A 23,826-nucleotide genomic window follows, 5' to 3' on the forward strand; every position below is an offset into this window, starting at 1 on the left:
AGTGTCGGTTCTTCCTTTCAGCCACACCATTTTGGGCTGGGGTATCAACACAACTTATCTGATGAACAATCTTATTAGCAGCAAGGTATTTCTGAAATTGAATCTCTGTATACTCAGTCCCATTATCACTTCTCAAGACTTTGAGAGTAGCATTGAACTGAGTTTTGACCATGTAATGGAAATGTTGAAAACAAGAAAAAACTTGACTATTGGTATGTAAAGGATAAACCCATGTGTGTCTAGAATGACAATCAATAAAAGAGACAAACCAACGGTGACCAGAAACCGAAGTCTTACGACTGGGACCCCAAATATCAGAATGTACTAATTGAAAAAATGAAGAACCCCTTTTATTAGAAATAGAATAAGATGAACGTGTCTGTTTCACAAGCCTCACAAAAGAAATCGGTCTTACCACAATGTTTGACCAAAGTAGGAAATAAAGATGCTAAGATGCCTAAGGGGGGGTAACCTAATCTAGAGTGCCACTGATAAATTTCAGAAGATACTAAGGAATTCTGATGTAGTGGTAGTAATGGAGGTGGAGTGAGACGTCCAACATCAAGTAGGTACAGGCCACCATGCACTTTACCAAATCCAATCATCTTCCCAGAGTCTAGATCCTGAAAAACACAATGGGAAGGAAAAAAGGTTACTTTGCGATTAAGATCACGAGTTATACTACTAATAGAAAAAAGGTTAGTAGTAAAATTTGGAATATGTAAAACATTGGACAAAGGAAGGGAAGGAGTGCAGTTAATGATTCCTTTTCCAGAAATGGAGGAAAGGGAACCATCAGCCACCTTGACTTTGTCTTTCCCAGAGGTAGGAGAATAACAATGGAAGAGGCTAGTAGACCCGGTCATGTGATCTGTAGCTCCAAAATCAATGATCCAAGGATGGGAAGGAGGCACAATGACCACCAAACGAAATACCTGACCGAGCAAAGTGTGAACTTGAGGGAGTAGACAAAGTGACAGTAGCTGGTGTAGTAGAGGCAACAGCAGTGGAAGACTTTAGCACACGTAGGAATGCCTGTAAATCCTTTTGAGATAGGCCAATGTCAGTAGTAGGGGCTGCAATGAAAGACTCAGAGTGATTGGCCTTGGTTTTTGGTTTTCGTTTGGCAACCCGTTTAGCCTCAAAATCAGCGGGCTTCCCATGAAGTTTCCAACATTTGTCCTTGGTGTGATAAGGCTTATGACAATGCTCACAAGTAATGGTGCCGATAGTAGTACCACCCACAGAGAGAGTGTCAACTGGTGTAGAAGGAGCCGGGGCAGTAGTCTGGAGGGCTGATCTATCAGGGACAGCAGGGTGCAACATAGCAGCTCGACAATTTTCTTCAGAGGAGACCAAGGCATAAGACTGCTCAAGTGTGGGAAAAGGGGAATGGCCCAACACTTGAACACGAATTGGGTCATACTCAACATTCAACCCAGCCAAGAAGTCATAGACCCTGATTTTATCCACATGTTTCTTATAGGCAGCCAGATTAGTCGCATTATCAAGTTGGTAATCAGAGAAGTGGTCCAACTGTTGCCAAAGGTTGCGCAGAGTAGCATAATATTTAGAGACTGTTAAGTCCCCATGAGTAGTATGAAGAACCTTCTTCCTGAGTTCATAGACTTATGCATCATTACCAAGCTGTCCGTACGTTTCCTTACAGGCTGACCAAACCTGAGAAGCTGTATCAAAAAGGAGGAACCCATGTGCAATGTCCGAAGTCATAGAACCAATCAAATAAGACATGAGAACACCATTGTTGGCAAGCTAGTTAGTCAAGGCAGCAGGCATGGGAATAGTGCCATCACTGTAACCAGTGAGACCACGGCCAGCAATAGCAAAAGAGGCTGACCGAGACCACAATAGGTAGTTGCTGCCATCAAGTTTGATGGGATTGGGCTGAAAAGTATGATAATCTGATTTTTCATGTCCAGGTTGATTAGAAATTGCGGTGGAATCAGCAGAGTCACTCATAGTTGCAACAAGGCTGTGGAGAATGAAAAACCAGCAATTACACCAAACCAAGATCTGAAATCAAGGTCGAGTGGGCCAATATGAAGGGAAAACAGCTCCCAAAAAATCAGCAGCAACAGAGATCCCTTCCACAGAGATCGACAATGTCAGGGTTTTGGAAGAGAACCCAAAATTGGAGATCGATGTGGTGATGGGGATCCAAAAAAAAAAATTGATGAAGAAGCATAATCGAATCTGTCCAGGAACCTATAGAGGATGTCCTTGATGAAGAGAAGAAGCTCCAATAAAAAAAACAGCAGCAAACAGCCCAATTTCCAAAAATCAATAATGATCAGGGTTTTAGAAAACCCTGAAAAAGAGGAATCGATTGGGAGGAGGGGTCTTCAACAACCAAAAGAGGCCTGAGGGCAGCTGGTCCAGATCGCAGATGAGTGTCCAATATGCAGAAAACCAGCCTTGATCAATGGTAGTGGCTAGGGCTTCAAAATTCTGGAAACTCCAAAAATCGCAGACAGGAACCAGTAGCAATCAAACCAAATAATTATCTCATAAAGGGGAAAAACAGAGGTGGGAATAAGGCAGCAACTAGATCATATAATCACCTCTGTAGTGCTGCCCCTAGGAAGGGAAGAGAAGCAAAGGAAAAAAAAAAGGAGAGAAAAGAAATCGAGAGAAGGGGAGGAAAGAAAAAACGATAGGAAGGGGGTGGGTTTTGAAAACTTAGATCAGAGAAATTTTGGCTCTGATGCCATGTTAACAAAACAAGTTTGTGGAATAATGCTTGAATGATGAATGAGATCAATCAAGCTCTCTATTTATAATAATAAAAGAGATTACAAGGGGAAACACTATTCAAGACACTGTTCACCACACTGTTCATGTGAACAGTGTCACAGCCCTAATTACATTTCTACCCTTGCTCATAAATACATAAATAAAGAATAAATAAAACACCCAAAAGACTAGAATACCCGCATGGTATTCTGTTGTACATAATTTAACAAACTATCATCACATAAACTGACTTGAATCAAGTATTCAATTCCCGCTAGTGTCACACAGTCTTCCCATGACATAGTGTCGTTGTAATGTTGCATATAGTGCTCCATAGCAAGCATATAAGAGTTCTGTCGAGTTAGGTAAGTAAATACATAGTAGCTGGGTCATTTCCATGGGTCAACCCAAGATCTTGACCCGAGATCCAAGATCTCGCCGAGATATTTCGAGTTCTGTCGAGTTAGGTAAGTAAATACATAGTAGATGGGTCATTTCCATGGGTCAACCCGAGATCTTGTATTATTTTGTATCATGTCCCATCTCGTCTCAGTTTCTCAAAAAACCGAGAAACTCGCCGAGATCTCGTGAGTTCTCCAATTGTGACTGGCTCTAAGGTCAGTGGACCTTTGGAAGCTTCTGCTGGTGGTTTGGGTGGTCTTCACACCACTATGTCATCTTATGATAACCCCAATACCCATATTGCTCTTGTGAAGTTGGATAACACCAACTATTTGGATTGGTCCCACTCTGTGAAGTTGTCATTGAGGAGCAGGGGAAAACTGGGGTACATTACTGGCTCTATCACGGCACCTATAATGACAAACCCAGGATATCTAAAGTGGAAGACTGAAAAATCCACTGTTATGACTTGGTTGATCTTCTCCATGAAACCTGAAATAGGTAGAAGATTTATGAGAAAGGAACCGGCAAAGGAAATTTGGGACAGTGTCTCCCGAACTTTTGATCGAGTTGGTGATTCTGCCAATGTATACCAGATCCTTCAAAAGGTCATCACCATGAAACAAGGTGATCAAAGCATTTCTACCTTTTACAACACTGTTATTGGTCTTTAGGATGAATATGATCACTACAAGGATCTTCATTTGACCGATCCTGAGGATGAGGCAAAGGTATATAGGACTTTTGAAAAGCAACGTATCCTTATGTTACTTGGTGGACTTAACCCAGAATATGAGCCCATTCGACTCCAGATCTTAGGGCGATCTCCTCTCCCATCCTTAGATGAGGTGTGCAACACTTACAAAGTGAGGAGACTAAAAGTCTAGAAGAGGATCCATGGATACTGCACCCTCATTGGAGAGATCTGCTCTCATTTCTAGTTCTCATCGTGATTGGAGGGGAGGGGGAAGAGGCCAAAGGCCACCCCGTGGAGATGGTCGCGAAAGATTTAAATGTAATCATTGTGGGAAGCTGGGGAACACTAAGGACAGATGTTGGGTTCTTCATGGTCAACCCCCTAGTATGCGTGGTGGATCCACTAGTGTTGTTGGTGGTAGAAGAGGGGGGGCTAGAGCTCACACTATGACAGCTGATACTGAATCACCTGGACTACAGACTGATTCGGATTCCCTTTCTAGAGAGGATATTGCAGCATTACGTCGGATGATGTCTCGACTAGGCCACTCTCCTACTCATTCTGCAGACTCAGATTCTTCTGCCACAACATTACCGGTCTCTACTTCTGGACTCTCCACAGCCCCTTCTTGGGTCATTGACTCTGGTGCCACCGATCACCATAGTTGCCATGGCGTCCTGGCGCTGGAGAAATGTACATATCGACCTATGCCATGGCGTCCCGTCTCTCTTTCCCTCTTCGATTTCTTCTTCTTCTTTAATTTTTTGTTTCTTCCCCAACCTTAGACCCACTCCCTGTTTCCCTAAATCTCTTATATTAGCCTTGGTTTCTGAGTTTTTTTCTTTCTGGGTGGTACTACCAGATTCTGGAAAGCCATCATAGGATCCTCACACAAACTTCGACTGGTTCTGAGAATTGATCCATAAGTTCTTTTTTCTTGGGCAATCCATACCTGGAAGTTTCATTCACAGTTGTCAAGGCGTCGCCTAGCTGCCACCTTGGCGTCCTAGCGGAATTATGAGCACTAAGCGGGACTACGCTTACTACGAGTCATGAATGGCGTTCGCTCTGACCATCTAGGCGTCGTCGAGGCGGTTAAAGCGACGCCTTGGTACGCCATATGGTCAAGTCGACCACCATTGATGACTAATGGTTTTTTTTTTTTTTTCATGCTTTTTTTTTATTCTTTTTGTTTGATTTGTATTGGTTTCTGTATAAGGATTCTAATGTACACTGTTACATGGGATAAATTAGCTTTAAAACTAAAAACTTCAAAATCTAATCCCTAAAAGGTAAAAGATGAAATCATCAAATCCCTAAAAAGTGAAACGAAAATCCTCGACTCTTCATCTCTTCCCTCTGCGGAACTCCAAGTCTGCAACTCTTCGTCTCAACTCTTCGTCTCTTCCAGTTCCGGCAAGGCAGCAACCGCAACTCGAATCTTCCTGTCTTCCAGCAAGGTAAGTCCCTACTCCGGTACTCCCTACCTAGTCTTCTTCTTCTTCTTCTTCTTCTTCTACTTCTCTGTAACTCTGTTTTCCCCTTTTTTTTTTCTTTTTTTTTTATTTTATTTTAACGACTGCTACTGCTTCCCCCCAACAGCAACTCGACTCTTCCAGAGTTCCAGTTCCGGCAACAAGAAGTTAGCTTCCTCTTCCTCCTACCTTTCCGGCAAGGTAAGTCTTCTACTCCCTATGCTTCTTCTCTGTAGTCTGTAGACTTTGTACTCTCACTCTGTAACGATAACTTCTTCTGATCTTCTCTTTTTTTTTTTTTTTTGCTTGTTAACTTCTATAGTTCTATGCTTCTTCTTCTCTGTAGAGTGTACTAGTGTAGTCTGTAACAGTAACTTCTTCTCTAGTTTTTTGTTTTTTTTTTTTTTTGCTTGGTAACTTCTATCTATGCTTCTTCTCTATCTATATTAAATAAGAGAATGTTAATTAGTCATTTGTGATTTTGTGCTATGTCTTTTAGTTTCTTAATTAATTTATGATGTTTGATTATTCTTAATTTTTATGTGGCATGTATGATTTTTCATTTTGATGACTTGAGGTGGCTTAAATTTAATTTTTAATGATATAAGGCATGATACTATGACGCATCATGCCATCATGTATTGAGTGTTTGGGGTGGGGAGGGGGAAAACTAACACTAGACCGCCTTTACCGCTTAGGCGGCCGCTCTACCGCCTAAGCGCTTAGACAGGCCTCCACCGCCTTGGACCATCAGCCGCCGTGACAACTATGGTTTCATATCCCGAAGTCTCTCTTCTGTGAGATTCAATTTTTCGAAGTAACCTGCAACTAAGACATCTGCCAGATCTGATTTCAGATCTCACCATTCGGTTGCCAGCAGAATTTTGGGGCTATTTCTCATTGGGATCGGCAGACCTTAGGGCTGCAATTTTGTTCCAAAAATTGTAGGGAGAATCGTCTTCATAAGGAGTTTCCTCTGCTAGAACTACTCTAGTTCACCGCCTCTTTGCCTCTCTTCTTTCTATCGTGTTATTGCAAGGTTGAAGAAGACATTAAGTCTTTAAAATTGCAAGTAAGGACAACTTATATTATTTATATAAAACCCCCTATATTCTCTATTGCCATTCTGTTTAGCCCATTCAGTTTTCTCTTTAAGTCCATTAAATTACAGTTCTGCCACTCATTTACAACTTCAGATTAATTACAATTCTGCCATTGCTCTTATAAATATTGATTCATCTACTAGTTTGCCATTCAACTTTGGATTTAATTAGAATTCTAACATGGTTGACATGATCGCCATGGCGGGCGATGTGCCAATATATCGATCAAACACCCCTCCACCGACTTGGATCGTCGTGACGCCGTGACAACTATGCCAATCACATGACGTGTTATTTTTTCTACAGCCCTTTCACCTCCTCTATTTGGAAAAAAGCTTTAGATTTCATCTGGACCCGTAGTAGGAGACCTTTACCCTTCACACGGGAGTGGTGTTGGTTTGACATGACCTTCTCAGGCAATTCTATTTGTAACTCTGCTGGTAAGTTAGTGTTTGGGGCTGCTATCTCGCACATAATGGAGAGGAATCTTCGAAGATGGACCTCCAACTCTCGTTCTTTCGACATGATTTGGAAAGCCATCTTCTTCGATGTCAGCTCCAAGCTTCACTTGCTTCGCCATGCTTCTCTTATAGATTCTCTCAGGAACAGGCATAATGTTGTTTCCTGGGACTTAGATGACTCTCTTTTTCAGTCTCCTAGCTTGCCCCTCTAGGGCTTGTAGGGCTTGTAGGGCTTGAGGCTTTGTATAGTTTTCCCCTGCCCCTCTCTCTAGTCTCTCCTCTCCTTTGGGGTTTTGGTAATGAATTATTTATTCACCAAAAACAAACAAAAAAAAGTTGATAGGGGGAGTGTCCCTATCGTGGAATAAGTAGTTGCTTTTATTTGTTATTTCTTTAAGGCTACGTTTGGATGCCAAGAAAAGAAAAAACATAATGAGACAAAAATCATGATGATGCAATGATTGTTTTATGTGTCTTTCTCTCTCCTCAAATTCAATTTTCTTTTCTTTTCTTTTCTTTTCTTTTCTTGACATCAAATGTAGCCTAAATGTTATTTCCTTATATTAGGTTGTACTAGATGTTAGATTGCTTTTTTCCTTCTTTGGGTTGTTTCCTAACTGTAGTTAGACTAGGATTGTCTTTCCTATTCCAGCTATGATTGTGACTGGTTTGGTTCTATTAATACATAAGTTGGAGGGATACTGCAATTATCGGTTGCTATTAATACATAAGTTGGAGGGATACTGCAATTATCGGTTCTCTCTCTCTCTCTCTCTCTCTCTCTCTCTCGCAGGTACTGGTTCCAGAATAAACTATCTGGATTGAGTACATGCTGTAAGATTGTCCATGAGAAGTAGAGGAAAACTACAATATATCAATGGAAAGATTAAAAAAACCACCTAGCCTTCGTGATCCTACTTATCCAAAGTGGGAGGTGAAGAACTCCACTGTTATGACATGGTTGACATTGATTTTCTCCATGTGGCCTGAAATAGGTCGATATCTAATGCACAGTCAAAGACATGTGGGACAGTGTTGCCCAAACGTTTGATAGGGTAGATGACACCGCTAAGGTCTACCATCTTCTACAAAAGATCATTAATAAGAAACAAGGAGAGATGTCCGCCTCTAAATATTAGAATAAGAAGACTGGTCACTGGGAGGAATATGATCACTACAGAGACATTCAGCCATCTAACCCAGAAGATGAAGCCAAAGTTTATCATGTTTTTGAAAAGGAACATATCCTGATTCTACTTGGTGGTATGAATCCAGAATGTGAACCTATCACGGTGCAGATTATAAGTAGAATCCCTCTTCCATCCATAGATGAGGTTTGCGCTACTTGAAGAGTGAAGAGACAAGAAAAATGGCCTGAAAACAACCTTCCCGGTGAGAAATCACAGTTTGAAAAACCTGCTCTAGCCTTTGTTTCATCGAAGAATTGGCATGGTGAAAGTCTAAGTAGAAATGGTGGTCGGGGAGATGATTGAAACAAACTTAAATGTGAACATTGAGGAAATTATGAAGTTTACTGTGTATTGCAATAGTGGTTTGAATTGTAATTGTATGAGATACCATTCATGTTTGCAGTGTATTGCAAGAGTGATATGAATTGTGAATTTGCAGGCACAACAGTTAAGGATCTTAAATAATCTTACATCACCAGTACTACTAAAAAAAAAACTCTTTTTAATATAAATGTCTCACCAACTGTTTGGATATATTAATGGCTAACAACTCAAATCCCCCCACCCAAAAAAAAATTAGTCTTGTCAGTTTCCGTCTTCCCTATATATTGAATACAGAAAAAGCAAGGCTTACTATTAGTCTATATCCAAGTACATAATCTCAGCATTCAATGTGCATTTCCTAATAATCTTAAGGGGGAGGGTTTCCTACAAGGGCAGTGTAAAAAAGGAATATGCATGCTACACCAATGAGGGGTTAGAAAATGGTATAATCCATATGGGGTACACATGGGCCCACATGGTGAGAATAGGAGAGAGAGTGTGTCCCTGTGGGCCCCACTGTTAATTACGTGAGAAGGGTATAAATGAATCTGTACAAGGGCAGCGTAGCAATCTTTTTCCTTAATCTTATTTTAAGTTATTCCAAATTTCCAACATTTCATTTTACCAAGTTCAACATCTGCCAGATTAGTTAACATCTAATTTTAACTCTCTTTTTCCCCTTTCAAATTAAACTCAAACAAATTGAAATTTTTCAAATTTTTTTATTTGGCAACATGCAAGTTCCAATTCTTCTCACTTTGGGTGGCATGGATTCCACAAAATTGGATACACAAAGAGATGTCATCACAACCACAGAAAATTTCAATCGAACTTGGCAAATATTACTTTGTCCTCAAATCAATGCTGATTTGACATAATTTCCATCTAGGCTAACCATGTAGAAACACCACTCTGAAACCAATTATTCTTCTTTCTAATTCAATCAACTCAGGAATGCACAATGAGAGTATGATTTTATGGCCACATTAAGGAAATAAAACCTTTCTGATACAGCACTTAATACAAAGATGTGCCCCTTCAAACCACCAATCCAACATCAAGTAGGTGACCAAAATCTTGAATCAGCCACACCCAAACAACTGAAACATCTTGCTTTTAAATGACCTTAACCATTTGATCAAGAGCAGATAAATAGAATACACAATACCTTAAACAGCAAGGATCACCTAACAAGCCCATCCAAAACATGGACAAGGTCAATGACCTATTGTTCCAGACAATATTATAGGATGAAAGATTAAAGATATCAAGGTAGCTCATGGATCCCAGGAATTCTTTCAACAAAAAATAAATGACCAAAATTTTCAATCAGTGAAAGTTTAAAATTCCAAAAGATAATAGTGGAAGTATTGAGAGTTTAAAGGGAGCAAGGTTATACCCTCTTCAATGGGCTTGCAATGTCACACCACTTGAAAAACTCGCATCTTCTACCCTAATGAAATAAAAAAAATATATATTTTTAATACACACATCTATCAACTTAAAATGTCAAATTTGATAGTTAATAGTGTAATGGATCATCATAATCTGGGATTAGTTCAGATCTGGCCTCACAAGGGGATAAAGCATATGGCCGGGCCCAAGAATCACATAACAAAAACAATGCAACCTACCCAGATTAGGCTGTGCCAATGGTATGAGCCTTGCCTATTCTTACTTTCCACAAATTTCAATGTGGACCTAGAAAAAGCTGGGCCTCAAAATACAAAATAGCCTAGCCACACTAAATGCTAGGACAAATGGCAAAATCATGCCACCCAACAGGTCAACAGCATGACTAATAATTAAAGTTAAAACGGTAACACACTAAGCAAAATATACTCAATGAACAATCCAAAAAACCATAGAAATGTATATTATTTAGAAACAAGAAATGGTGATTCTAAAAGGGAAGAAGATTCATGAGCAACCCTTACAAGTATAAAAACATATGGAAGCATGGAAGTATGAGAACTCCTGTTTTTTTTAAATACAGTGCTCGTGGATATGCAAGCTATGTAAAAGATAGACTTAGAAGAAGGCTTTTTGCAAGCATTGTTTTATCAAAAAAAAAAACTGAAAAACCCATAAAAATTGTTAGAATAACAATTAAAAGCAATAAATGAAAAATATCTTTGGGTGGTAGTCGGTGTCGGGATAATATATCGTGTTAGTTACTGTCACAAACAGAGATAAGATTTTTATTATATATTCCACGTCTAGATTCTAGAGTGAGTAAATAGAAAACATAGAACAACAAAGGACATAATAAATCAAATGGGAAAATCTCCATATAATTGCAACAATTAGGATTAATGGACAAAGTCTCCTTCATACAATGAGTCTCCACAAACTCGAATCTCACTCATTAAGGTCAATTACCTTGCTTCTTCAAAGTTCACATATGAACAGTAAGGGCAAACAATCATAACATCGACACTATCATATTAAAGGAGGCGGATTCTTATTTTCCCAGATCTATGAAGCTTGACTGATTTTTTATTTTCTAAAAACACACTTAAATAATATAGCTATTTAAAAAGGTAAAATGGGTAAACAAAACTACTTAAATTTTTCCCAACTCTATCTCTTGCACTTCCCTAACCATGGTACCATCTCTATCTCTCATCCTCCCCCCAACCATTACTTTACGCAATTGCTATCAGTTACAACTCTCAAGATCACGTAGGAAGAAGGCTAAAGGGAATGGCCAAGTCATGGCCTAGCTGCTGATTCGATACGTAGTTTCTATTTTATGTTTTTTTTCTTTGGTTTGGTTCATTGAACCTGGACCAATTCGGGTGTAACTCAAGAAGCTATTTAATTTCTTTACCTAACTTTATTTTTACTTGGGTTGGGTCCACACCATTTAATAGAATACGCAGGTTAGTTTTCTTTTAAGTGGTAGTGCTTTGTATTAGAGTCGGCTAGGGGGGATGTCCTAGTCCAACTCAATTTCTGTTTTGGGCATTATAAATAAACAATGCGTAGAGGCTCTAAAGCTCACACACGATTTTTATTCTCTGAGTTTTCTGCTGCAACTTGTCTTCTCCATTGAAGCTTCCTTGTGTGTGATCAAGGTGAAGGGGTTGGTGTTTGATCCAATTGACGCCTTGCAGTGTAAAGCGTGGGTGGATCCTCTACTGTTATTGCTCTCTTGCTGCTGCTGGTTTATTATCCGTTATATTCAAAACTCAGATTACATCTAAGTTTGTTCTTGGATTTCTCAACTAGAACTACTGATTCTAGACTTTCATTTACAAGGCCTTTTTTAAGATTAAGCAAACCAGCCAACCGATCTCCGATCTTTCTGAATGTTCTACCACATGGTCACAAACCCTAGTCTAGCAATCGATTCAAATTTGGCCCTGTTCTAACAGCTGGATTTGGATATATTTCTGTTTTCCCTATTCTGCACTACCTCCATTAAAGCACTGTTTAGAACTTCGATCACCCATAACCAATTCTGTTTGCATGACCTAATTAAGCTACAGATATTAGATTACATCATCCCTGAAATCAGTAAATTAATTTCATATTCTAAACACTAAAACCAGAATCCGAAATTTCTCTATCACCCCAACTCCTGTTGTCACTAGGAATTGACATAACTTCTGTTTTACCCATCCAATTTGTCTGAAACTTTCAGCAAGACTTCCCCCATTATGCCCATCCGACCACCTAGTTTATTGTTATTTTAAATCATGCTAATCTGAACTGTATCCCCTGAATAAGGATCTTGCTTTAGCTACTGATTTGAGATTCAAACCAGTACTACATTACTCCTCCTCCTCAAGTTTAGTTTCTCACCCACATCCACCAAACGTTCAACCAGTTACTGACCTATATGTCCGGCCTTCCACACTCTCTCACACATAGACAGACAAACATTTGCAGAATCACTAACAATCAACCCAGTCGGGCCAAGGACCATGTTTCAGAGAACACCATAATTTAATAAGGATACATGTACGCTATGGTCCTCATCCTGTCACTATATGCTGAACATATCAGGTGAGGATGAACATTCTACAATCTTATTCATATCAGTTTACAGATTTCAGAGAAGCCCTCACACGAACAACTACCTCAATTCTTTTATGTGTGGCTTTCCTTTTCACCATGATCTTTGTCCTTTCTCTATTTTCATTTCCCATTTCACATCCTCATTTTTCGTTCTCTAGATTTCCCTTCTCTTAAAACCCATCCATCACAAATCTAGGTGAATCCATCCATTACTCCTGTTCTCTCCCATTTCACATCCTCATTTTTTGTTGTCCAGATTTCCCTTCTCTTAAAACCCATCCATCACAAACCTAAGTGGATCCATCCATTACTCCTGCTCTTTTCCCAATCAAACCTTCATACATATCCATCATTCGTCTCTCACCATCTTACCAATGACAAATCTCTCTCGCCGCCTCTCATGAACCTTTCTTTTCCTTCCTCATTTCTTAGATTGTCATTTTTTTGTGTTCTTATTGGTATCGTGTGTGTATGTGTGTGTGTGTGTCATATCTTACAGTCACTCCCTTTTGTATCTCTCTATAATGTTTAGGCTACACTAATCCTATTAAGACAACTATATTGTCTTCTTATCTTTTAATACTGAAATTTTGGTTTTTTCTTGGATATGTATAGTATTGCATGTATATTTTTCTAGTTCATTATAATATGTTGGTATTCTCCTAAAATGACCTTAGGAGAAGTGGTGAGGAAAGACATGCATAGCTTTGGGCTTGTTTCAAATATGACCTTGAATAGAACTAATTGGAGGGCAAGGATCCATGTAGCCAACCCCATTTGTCGACCTTGAAAAATAGTTTTTTCTTTTCTTTTTTAATAAATTAGCAATGGCTAATGTCAAATCTTGGATTAGAAGATTTTTACAAGCACTGTTTGTTTGTCATCTCTATAGGTGTATTACGAAGTTGTAACCTTTTGATTGTCCCTTGTCCTATTCCCAACAATTCTTTAAGTCGAGGGTAATATCTTTTTCAAGAGTTGTCATTATCTCGTACATTTTTTTGAGTACACATATGAAATGAAAAAAATTTATAATCACTAAAAGAAAAAAAAAAAAAAAAATAGTTACTTAGTTTATTAAGCGGACAAAAAATTAGGATTGCAAATTATTGGTCAAATAAGAATAAGAAAATCCTTTTTTTTTTAATATTAAAGGTATAATACATTTTATCTCTCCCTTAAAATAAAGGGCAAAATGGACAATCTCCATGATTTTCAAGGCATCAGGGAATGTGCAGTCCGGATCGCCCGGTTGGGTAGGTATGCTTTCTGAGTCAATTGATAAAAAATAGGGAGGCCATCCGCTCGATTTCGTCAGCTAGTAATCCTACAATAATGTTTTTTTTTTTTTTTTTTTTTTGGGGGGAGGAGGGGTTGAAGCAACAAAAACGGGTAGCAAGAAGGAAGATCCGATCGCCGATCGTCGATAGCCACAGAAGTTAGAACAACCATGAAAACAGAACAAAGGTAACAAATTAGAAATCTAAAACTCACTTGCATGCCAGGGCATCTATAGAACTTCCTTCCAGGATTTCTCTCCGTCCTTGATGTATGAACGATGCAAGTTCCAGCCCCGCAACTGCACTGCATCTCCGGGAAATTCTGACCGTCGATCTCCATGATTTCACCTACATAGACGGTTTCATTCATTGGTTGGAATTTTTCTTTTTCAACTTAACCTCCTTTTTCTACCAAAAAAAACTTAACCTCCTTTAAAAAAAATATTTAAATTGAATTTTACCTCCCAATATTGCAGTGAAACCCCAAAGTGCCGGAGACAAAGCAATTTAAGGAAAGGTAAAACAAGCTAGACGGTCGTTGGTAAGGCGTTAAAGTGTCGAATGAGGGAAAGCGAAAGGTGCAGAAATTGAGACAAACTTTCACTAACGCGCTTCACTACCTAAGGATCGCGCTCAGTCTCAGTATGCGAAGTCTCTGGGACTGGAGGATGGAGAAGTGTAACCAATGCAACTTAGAAATCTCACAGAAGCTCGTTAGATGTCTTCCTTCTTCTTCTTCTTTTTCACCGTACCTTCTTCCTCGTCTTCTTTTTCGTCGTCTGTTGTTGCCGCAACGACGCTTGTGATGGCATTCTAAGCTTCCATTGACATTGATCGGCCAAATTTTCCGTTAATGGAGATGATGAAGAAGACCCAATTCAACAAACTCAAACAGTTCAGATCAGATATTTCTTGATAAACCTCTCTCCAACAGTTTTTTTTTTTTTTTTTCTTTAAACCCTCTCCTATCTGCGCAAGTGCGCAGTGAGTCTTCCTCAGCAAACTTCTCTTGCCAACTCCAATGAAATTACAAAGAAGAAAATCTGTAGGAAACTTATGAGCCAAGAAATTTCAGTAAAGTGGCGAATATAAAGAAGAGTGGTCCCTACCCCGCTCCTCAGTATATTATCCTGAAAAGAAAGAACGTCCGCACTCTAATCCAGTCACCTCAAAGAAGTCCGTACTCCAGAGAGTCTAGTCTGATCAAGTCACTACTCACTACTCACTACTCACTCTTTTAAACAATGTCATTAGATTTGGAATCGGGATCAACCGGGATCGGAATCTATCAGAATTGATTCTGACACGATTGGTCTGAACCCTAAACGCAGTGGGAATCAACTACTCCAAAACGATGAGAATCGATATCAACTTTGGCCGATCCGATTCTTGAGACCGTGTCAGGGTTTTAGTAACCGATGTTGGTATGGGTCTCGGTCGATACCAATTCATACCGATCTTGACTCGTATCAGTTTGGGTCATACAGATTTTATTTTCGCTTTCTTCAAAAAAATCAAAAAATTTTGCATTTTTACCGTTAGTCTGTATCGATCCACCAATACAGGATCAGCTAAACATCAATATCGGTCTCCATCGATATTGATACGAATTGACCGATATGAATTCCTCAAACAATGGACCGTGTTCATAAATATAGTCTCCACTCTCCACCCAATATAATAAACCATTGAACTATTGAACTGGTTTCAATGATAAGTTTGAAACCTCAATCAAAACCGGTTAATAGACTACCATCTTGGTTCATTGGGGAAAGGGTGTCTGGATAATTATAAAATAAGAAAAATATGACCACAATGTCGGAGTAGGGATTTTTTTATCATGTCCTCTCATGTAATGAGCCATTGGATGACTGGCGTCTACATTTACCGTCTCGCTTATTAGACAAAACCATGTTGACATCATGGTAATTTTCTTCCATTATAAGTTATAAGCAAAATGATATTTGAGTTGTTATACTAACATCTATATGTCTATCTCTCTCCTACTGACATAAAGTGACATCGTTGTCCTTCCATGTATGGTACCATTTTGTTTTCCTTGTATACCATTTTAGTCCATTTCTATTAGTGTTGGATTTAATATTTGAATTGAACTTTACTTTTTAAATTTTCTATTTAATTACCATGAAAAAACATTTAAATTGAGGGCTTTAAACCATTGCTTTTCCACGAAAATTGGGGTTTCATAAGCCGGATGGGCAGCCATTGTTATATCTAACAATCAATTTTTTCAGCATACGAACTTTGGGTTTGTAGGGAACAACTCAAGAAACAGAGGCAAGAAAGATCCAATATGAAGTTAACGGAGTTTTATCAATGGGATGCGAAAGCATAGAGATATTAACGGACTCGGCATAGATGGTGAAATGGGTAACAAAATCGGAAGAAGATCCTTAGCCTTGGGAACTATTCTCAGTACCTTTTGATTTGCATTCATCTTTAAAACTTTACCAAAAAATTAATATCAAGATCATATGAGAAGTCTTTCCTATGTGAGCCATACAAGAAACCAAAGCCCAATTAGGCATTGTTCAGGTTTCCAAAGAGTTGTAGAAAAAAAAAAAAAAAAAAATTGGAAAAACGTATTTTCCTCTTATACACTCAGTTGAGTTATATCATTCCACGTTGTCAATGTATTAAAAGGTTTATGTCACGTAGATTCATGCCTCCTAAAACAATTCTGTGTACTTATCATGGATTGGAAAATACTCCTAAATTGTTTTTAATGTGTTTATTATTTCACATTTCAATTTAAATCGTAAGTTAAACTTTCATAAGACTATATTTCGTGCCTTACATGTAAAAGGGTTTTAAAATAGAGATTTTCCATGTGGATCTTATAAAACCCTGAATGGATTTTCTCGCAAATTCTTGCCACCCAATGAGTTGAATATTTTAGAAGAGGCCTAAGTTCTCCTTTTAACTCAGCGTTGAGCTATTTTTGGAGGCCAGGAATGCCTTCCTGTTTCAGGATATTTTTAAATTGCAAATTCTTGCCACACAATCCCAATTCTATTTTTAAAAGACTTCCAATGTGAGGAGAGAGGTTCACTTTAGCTTCTTTTTTTTTTTTTTTTTTTTTTTTTTTTGGTGAATAAAAAATTGTATTACCAAAAGGAAAAGGGACAAGAAGGGGGGGGGGGGAATATACAAGGGGGAAGAGAGGGAGGGGGTGGGGATAGCGAACCCGCTAGCAGGTTCACAATAAATAGACATCTAAACCCCAAGAAACAACAATATGCATGTTCGTTGGGGTATCCGGGAGGGCCTTCAAAGGCAAAATACTAAGCTTGGAGGAGACATCAAAGAAGATGGCTTTCCAAATCAAGTTGAACGAGCAAGAGTTGGAGGTCGTTCAACTTGATTTGGAGGTCCATCTTCTAAGGTTCCTTTCCATCCAAATATGATAAAGTGTTGCACAAAAAACAAGTCGCCCAACAGTGTCGCATATGGTTTGCCCAGAAAAGCTCATGTCCAACCAAAGCCACTCTCTGGCAAAGGGAAGAGGTCTCCTAATGCGAAGCCAAATGAAGGTAAAGGCTTTTTTCCAAATGGTAGAAGAGAAAGGATAGTCAAAAAATTGGTGATCTGTCTTCATGACCAGTCCAACAAAGGATACAGGAGGGGGAGACTGGGATTTTTCTATGAAGAAGGAAGGCTTGGGTTGGGAGGCAAAGTCTGAGGACTCTCCAGGCTAGAAAGCTATGTTTGGGAATGTGGCCTTTGAACCAGATAAGTCTATGCCATATGACATGTGGGGCATGGGGTCTAGCTAGGTTCTAGGCTGAATTAAAGGGGAAGAGGCCATTTGTTGAGGGACGCCAGATGGTCTTGTCCGCATGGATAGGGGGGGATGGGGGGGGAGAGGAGGGAGAGAGTCCCAGAACGGGAGAAGGAGGGGGGAAGGGGGAGAGAGGGGTCCAAGTACCATGGGCAATGATGACAGAGAGAGAGGCGGACTTGGGAATGCCGGTGGAGTAGACAGCTCTCGATCCAAGAAGATTATAAAGGACACCATTTTTAATCAACAAAGCATTGTGAATTGTGGAGTTAATAATGTTGTGGAGGGCGATCGCTGCCTGATCGCATGGCCCTGCCCTAGCATGGGGGTCAATAAGGGTCCACATAGACAAAGGGGTATCAACATAAATGAGATTTTTTTTTTTTTTATGAGAAAAAGTCCACCATTACATTACCATAAAAGTATTTACATCATACAAGAAAGGTTTGGAGGGAGAGTTAGTCCTAAGAGATGCCAAAATGTAAGATCGTAGGGCTACTGTCCATTAGTTGAGCTGGAGATAGATAGGTATAGAAATGAAGTTAGAGGTGAGTTCAGCTAGTTCAATAAAAGGAGAGAGCATTGTCCAAGGTGCACAAGGTTGTAGCCTAGGTCGCAAAAAATTACTAAGACTATAGGTAGATATCCAAATCTCTTTTAGATGGATCCCTTCCTTGAGAGCGTGTTTCCACCCCTACAAGATTCCTATCAGCTCAGCCTCCTTTGGGTTGGATGAGAATTTTTATTTCATGGGGGTGATTTCGCATACTCCTATGTCTGAGCATAGGCTCCACGTGACTATACTTTCAAATCAAAGGGAGATTGGATGATTAAGATTCCTCGTGTGTTTTTTATAGAATCCCAGAAGTGGGCTTGTACGGGTCTCTAATGCATCATACGTATATAGAATCAAACCAAAACCCTTTCCAACTCAAGACAGACTGTCCTCTTTTTATCTCCTCAAATTCCATTCACCATTGGCCCAAGAAAAACTCCAATCGTATCTACATATACAATACCAGCAGTAAGTTTAACATAATCTACCCAACCCAACAAGGAACATGGTACAGAGAAAGGTTTAGGAGCACTGCTCGGAGCAGAGTTCAAAAATTCGGAATCAAATTGGTCAAATTGGCCTTGGCCGAATCTGATCCCGATCGGCTAATCCAAGAAGAGTTTCTAGGGTTCAGGCCGATTCCGGCTGAGTTAAAATCAGCTGAGGCCATATTGCCGATTCCGGCTGAATTAGAACCCTAGCAAGGAGACTAGTCTCTCAGTTTTAACCGACCACTCAATGAAAAAGCACCACAAATTACATACCCCTCCAGAGACACATTAGCCAACAGAAGTACACATCAAAACCATACTGAAACTATACATTCTTATTCATCAGAAAACAGAAATCTTAAATACAAATCTTTTATTCTCAATAACTTCAACCTTCAATAGGTAGCAGCACTTATAACGGTTAACAACTTAATATAAGCTTTGGAACCATCGCACACAGATTCTCAACCTAAGATTCCAATTCTGCTATAGTCCTTTTATATCAATATCTTAATATATTTCCACCAGAGATTTAAATATTTGCTTAGTTATGTAAAGGCATCCTTTTATTCGTTAGTAGTTGCAAAAACTAATTCCTTACGCCCTCTACTCCAATTGTAAACCAAGGTTTACTGGTTTCCTGAAATGGGGCTGTCCCGACCCTTCTTCGTGTCATCCCATCCTCTTACCCACGGTTGCCCAGGTAGTGCCCTTGTCTCAGGGGCAGAATGGCTATCAAGGTTGTTCATAACCTTGTCACGGACGGCCGTGAACACCTGCATTAACAGTTGAATGATATATAAGAAATAAAGCATGAAGCAAACACTAACATCTAAATTGGCATCAGTCATTCATAAAATTCTTCACCGGATTGCTGCTCACTGCCTCAGGTGGTTGCTCCTGTCCCGTAAGCCACTTCCATAGATCGGGGTTTTCCTGAGGAACAAGGACAAAATGGATAACGTTTAGAGGATTAAAAGCTTTCGATGAACAAAATTACTCATTGCAAGAAAAGACCAAGGCAGCTCTCCTAGAGAATTTCAAGAAGTTCTTTACCCTGTAAATTTTATTATCATTATGTCAGAATATAAATCAGTTTCCCAGCTAAACACAGAGAGAGAGAGAGAGAGGTCTCGGGGATCCTAAATCAACTTGAATTTCACATTTTCACTAAGGAAGTTATCCAGTAGACATGAGGAAACATGTTCTTCTCTATCTTTGGATCAATTCAGAACAGAGGTCAAAGATTAGAAGCCAGAAAAGACTGACAGGCATGAGAAACAGGTATCAAGACAGAACTAGTTTATTTCAAAACCAAAGAGACATTTTGTCTAAGTTAAAGTAATGCATAACCCAGACATGTTTCATGATCAATGAAACTGACGAGCCTAGCCAGTTAAAACAATAAACCAGGGCCACAAAAAAATCTTCTTTTTTTATTTTTGTTGCCACTTTGGCTCAACAGATATCACCTGGTCAACTCACCAATGTGACCAGCCTAATGTAGGTCCAAGAAATTAGCTAACACTAAATTTTCAACCAGCTTGAGTTATTCGCTAAGGGGTCATTGGGAAATATATGAAATGAAGTGAAGTGAAGTGAAGTGAAGCGAAGCATGTAAATTTAAAGTATATCTGCCAATTCTGAGTATTTTTTTCCCTCCCAAAAAATTTAAAGTATATCTGCCAATTCTGAGTATTTTTTTCCCTCCCTTCTTCTACCCCTTTACTTCCTTACTCTTTTTCTTTTAAATCTTCTTCTTCTCCTTCCCTTTTTTTTCCCTCTCCTTTTTTCCCATTTTCCCTCAATCAGGTCTGGGCACCCTGAGGCCCTTGACACTTTGACCTTGTGTCCCATGTATAGGGTAGACAAGTCCTTCACAACCCGTTAAGGTTTTAAATTTTAGAACTAGAAGATTAAGAAAAGTATCAACCCAACCTATATTCTAAGTTCCTTGAAAACCAGTTAAGGTTTTAAATTGGCCATCTTTCCAGCTCTATACTCGTTTTCTCAATGTTATGAAATGGTAAAAGATCAGTAAAATGATTACATTGCCTTTCAATAACAGTTTCAGGTCAATTTTTCCTAATAACGCAAATCTAAGAATAGTTATAAGCAAACTCAGATTGCAAGATAGACAACTCATACGTGCTAATGAAGGATAGATTATGAAACTACAACCTACAATTGGATGGCCATTCTGCCTCCCACTCTATTACTTGTCTTCGTTGTTCCTATGTAGTAATGAAACCCTAACTTTCAAAAACCAATTGCTTGATGAAGTGTGCAACCTTCTAGTCCTCATCCTATCATTTAGCAAGCTATCTTCCGTATTCCAGTCTTCCATCTTCCTTTCTTGTTGCTGTTAAATTCTTCTTGTTAGTCTGATAACTGAGATCGAGCAAATTGCTCCTACTACAAGAAGGCATATTAATTCTACATAATCTGAGAGCCAATAAAGATATTCTAGTAAGAAAAATTGGGACATAAGCTTCAAATATGAGAGGTACTGGTCTTCGGTACCACTTCACAATGTTGTCTGTTGCATTTGGGCTCCCAGGTAGAGGTCAGGCCAGCAAAAACCCTTTGTGAGAGATAACAACTTAAACCTGGTCCAATAAGAGAGTGCATGACAAGGCTCGAAACAAGTACCATTCCATGGGGTATTCGGGGTTATATAGAATTATAACATAATCCAGGTTTCTTCGAGAGATTACAATATTTATTCTCAGAACAGTTCCAACATGTTAAAAGGAAAATTCTAAAGGAATCCACCACGCTACATGGATGGAGGTGCGATGAAAGAATAAATTAACATGAACTCAAAGCCATCTGTTTGCGAGGGTGCAGGAACATAGAGTTGCTTTTACCAACCAAAACCATAAAAGAAGAACGAACAACAACATATAATAAAGAGTAACACAATTTTACCAGGTCGAGAACATCCACGAGATCTTTGATACGAGTCTCATCCATGGAGGAGATATGCTGCTCCACCCAGCTCCCCAAAACCAAATCCAATTCAAGAAACCCACGTTGTCTGCTTCGATACAACAATCTATGCAGAACAGAGAAAGTGTTTAAAAAATAAAAAAATTAAAAAGAGAGAGAGAAGAAAGAAATTACGCCCTTAATCGAACAGGCTACTGCTTCTGAGATGAAACCAAATAAAAATAAATTCAAGAGCTAGATTAGGGGAATAAGGGAAGAGACAGAAAAACCTGTTAAAGGTACGCCTTTTGTTTTCTTCGTTGGACAGATCAATGTCGAACGACTGGGTATCAGAAGAAAAGCGAGAAACCGAACCCAAGTGAGACCTGTAAAAAGGGAGCAAAGGGGAAAAAAAAATTTGAGGGACAAGGAAATTAACAGGGTGATGGGTTGGTGGCCGAAGCTGTAGATTAGCAAAAAAATTAATAACCTTACAGGAGCGACGGCATTCGAAGTCCGGTAGTAAGGAATGGCCGTCGAGTTTAGGGTCTGGCGGCGGAGGCACAACAGAGTCCTTCTCACAGTGTTCGCCATTTTTGTACCGAAGCCTCGTACTACTGATTCTCTTCTTCAAGTCTGTCAATCGAGAATTTGAGAAAAGAAATTTCTTCTCGTCAAGTCTCTTATATTTAGAACGATCGAACTTCCTATTTTTAATTGCTCTTCAACGTTACGAATTTGGGCCAAACAGTCTGAACAAATGAACGATACCGCTAACTCAACGTTCACAACGTGATGAATGTTTAAACGGCACGTTGGCAAACTCAGCACCACAACCATGAGGAGGTGAGGGTCCAGGGTTGAACGGTATCGGATCCGGATCGAATTCGGCCTCAGGGACAGATTAGAATCGATTAAAATCAATTTATTCACATGATTATTTGCAGAATTGTAGAATTTTTTTATGGGGGGGTGGGGGGGGGGGAATCTTATTATTATTTTGAATTTATTCGATAAAATAAAAAGATATGAAATAGGTTCATTCACGAACATTTGAATGAATTTAATAAATCTACTTACATGATTATTAACAAAATATTGTAAATAATAGTTCATTTCAAAACAAAAAAAAAAAGCCAAAAATCAATTTTATTTTGTAATTTCCCAACGTTATAAAAGTGTAGAAAATACAATAATTTTCAAGAAACTCTTAAAATTTCATGAAGGATTCAGGCTCTATGATCCCTGCTACACAACCAATGCTAGATTTCTTGTAGACCATTGTCTTGCATTTGACTGGAGAGCAAAAGTTTTTGCAATAAATTTGGTCATGTTCGTGTAGATAGATAGGCTCATGCAAGCATTGTTTCAAGTATCATTATCAGATTGGTCATATCGATTGATCCATATCAGTATTGGGCCAAGGCCGATATTGATACAGTATAGGGTTGCAAGTTTGGCTCTATCTGCCCTAGCCTGCCTGAGCACAAATAGGGGCTCAACTGAGACACCTTAGCCTTGAGGGTGTGTCAAGGCTAGAAATTTCTAGCCCTGAGTTAGGGCCGGGCCAGGCTAGGGTTGAGGCCTTGGGCTATATCTGATCCAGAACTATCATCTTCTTCCTCTTGTACTCTCATCTCCTTCTTCTTTGCATCTTCTTCCTGTCTCCCCATGCTCAGGGCCAGCCTGACCCAACCCTAAGAGTAGGCAGCCGATCAGAGTTGGATTTTTCAAGCCCCGTGTCAGAGCCAGGCTGAGCCTGGACATTGGCCCAACTAAGGGACTCCGGTTTGAGCTGGGGTTTAAAAAAGCCCTACCAACCCAACCCAACCCAACCCTGTTGTAGTCCTATCAATCCCTAGTCGATCCCGTATTGATGATATGGTTCCTGGACAAATTTATCAATAAAAAAAATATATTTTTTATATTAACTTGTAAAGATACCAGAGGAGGACCAGTTTATTCCTTAGGAGTTCGGAATTCTCCGGTTTAGTATTCACTACCTCTTTGAAGTGCAAGAGGCCAGCTAATTCATTTCTAGATTTTTTTTTTAATTAAACAGCAGGGATTAGGATCTCCATTAGAGAAACGTCGCTGCAAAAGTACCCAAATTTAAGCTGTTTTTTAAAAGTCAAATTTGTCACAGGAAACTTCATTCTACCGAAAGTATACATGAAGTTGGGTCTCTCTCTCTCTCTCCTATAGACGAATTGAGCCCTACATGCTCACAGGCCACCAAAGCAGCCACTCTCTTTTCCACTGTACGGCAGCCAGACCAACCAAAGTCGGAGAGAGGAGGTTATGGATATCAAGAATTGTCTCAGAATGTTTCTA

The 23,826-nt window shown here is 39.3% G+C and overlaps 2 protein-coding genes across 3 annotated transcripts in view; both read right to left on the minus strand.

Annotated features, from left to right (window-relative positions):
• The window catches only part of LOC122670862, a 161,765-nt gene extending 141,617 nt beyond the window's left edge, over nucleotides 1-20,148 (minus strand). For both annotated transcript variants that reach the window (XM_043867874.1, XM_043867873.1), the window contains exons 1-3: nucleotides 20,017-20,148; nucleotides 13,927-14,059; nucleotides 9,806-9,859 (exon numbers count right to left, since the gene is read on the minus strand). In XM_043867874.1, the coding sequence (XP_043723809.1) occupies nucleotides 9,806-9,859; nucleotides 13,927-14,052 (180 nt within the window). In that variant the 5' untranslated portion in view covers nucleotides 14,053-14,059; nucleotides 20,017-20,148. The remainder of the gene's footprint in view (nucleotides 1-9,805; nucleotides 9,860-13,926; nucleotides 14,060-20,016) is intronic.
• On the minus strand, nucleotides 19,026-22,156 carry LOC122670864 (succinate dehydrogenase assembly factor 2, mitochondrial-like). Its single transcript, XM_043867875.1, has 5 exons — nucleotides 21,983-22,156; nucleotides 21,783-21,878; nucleotides 21,493-21,619; nucleotides 19,429-19,497; nucleotides 19,026-19,337 (listed from the first exon to the last, which is right to left on the minus strand). Exons 1-5 carry the CDS (start codon nucleotides 22,084-22,086, stop codon nucleotides 19,191-19,193), a joined length of 543 nt encoding a protein of 180 aa, XP_043723810.1. The 5' UTR covers nucleotides 22,087-22,156; the 3' UTR covers nucleotides 19,026-19,190.
• Nucleotides 22,157-23,826: the final 1,670 nt, after the last annotated feature.

This window comes from Telopea speciosissima, chromosome 8 (genome assembly GCF_018873765.1).
Source record: "Telopea speciosissima isolate NSW1024214 ecotype Mountain lineage chromosome 8, Tspe_v1, whole genome shotgun sequence".
Classification (NCBI taxonomy): Eukaryota; Viridiplantae; Streptophyta; class Magnoliopsida; order Proteales; family Proteaceae; genus Telopea; species Telopea speciosissima.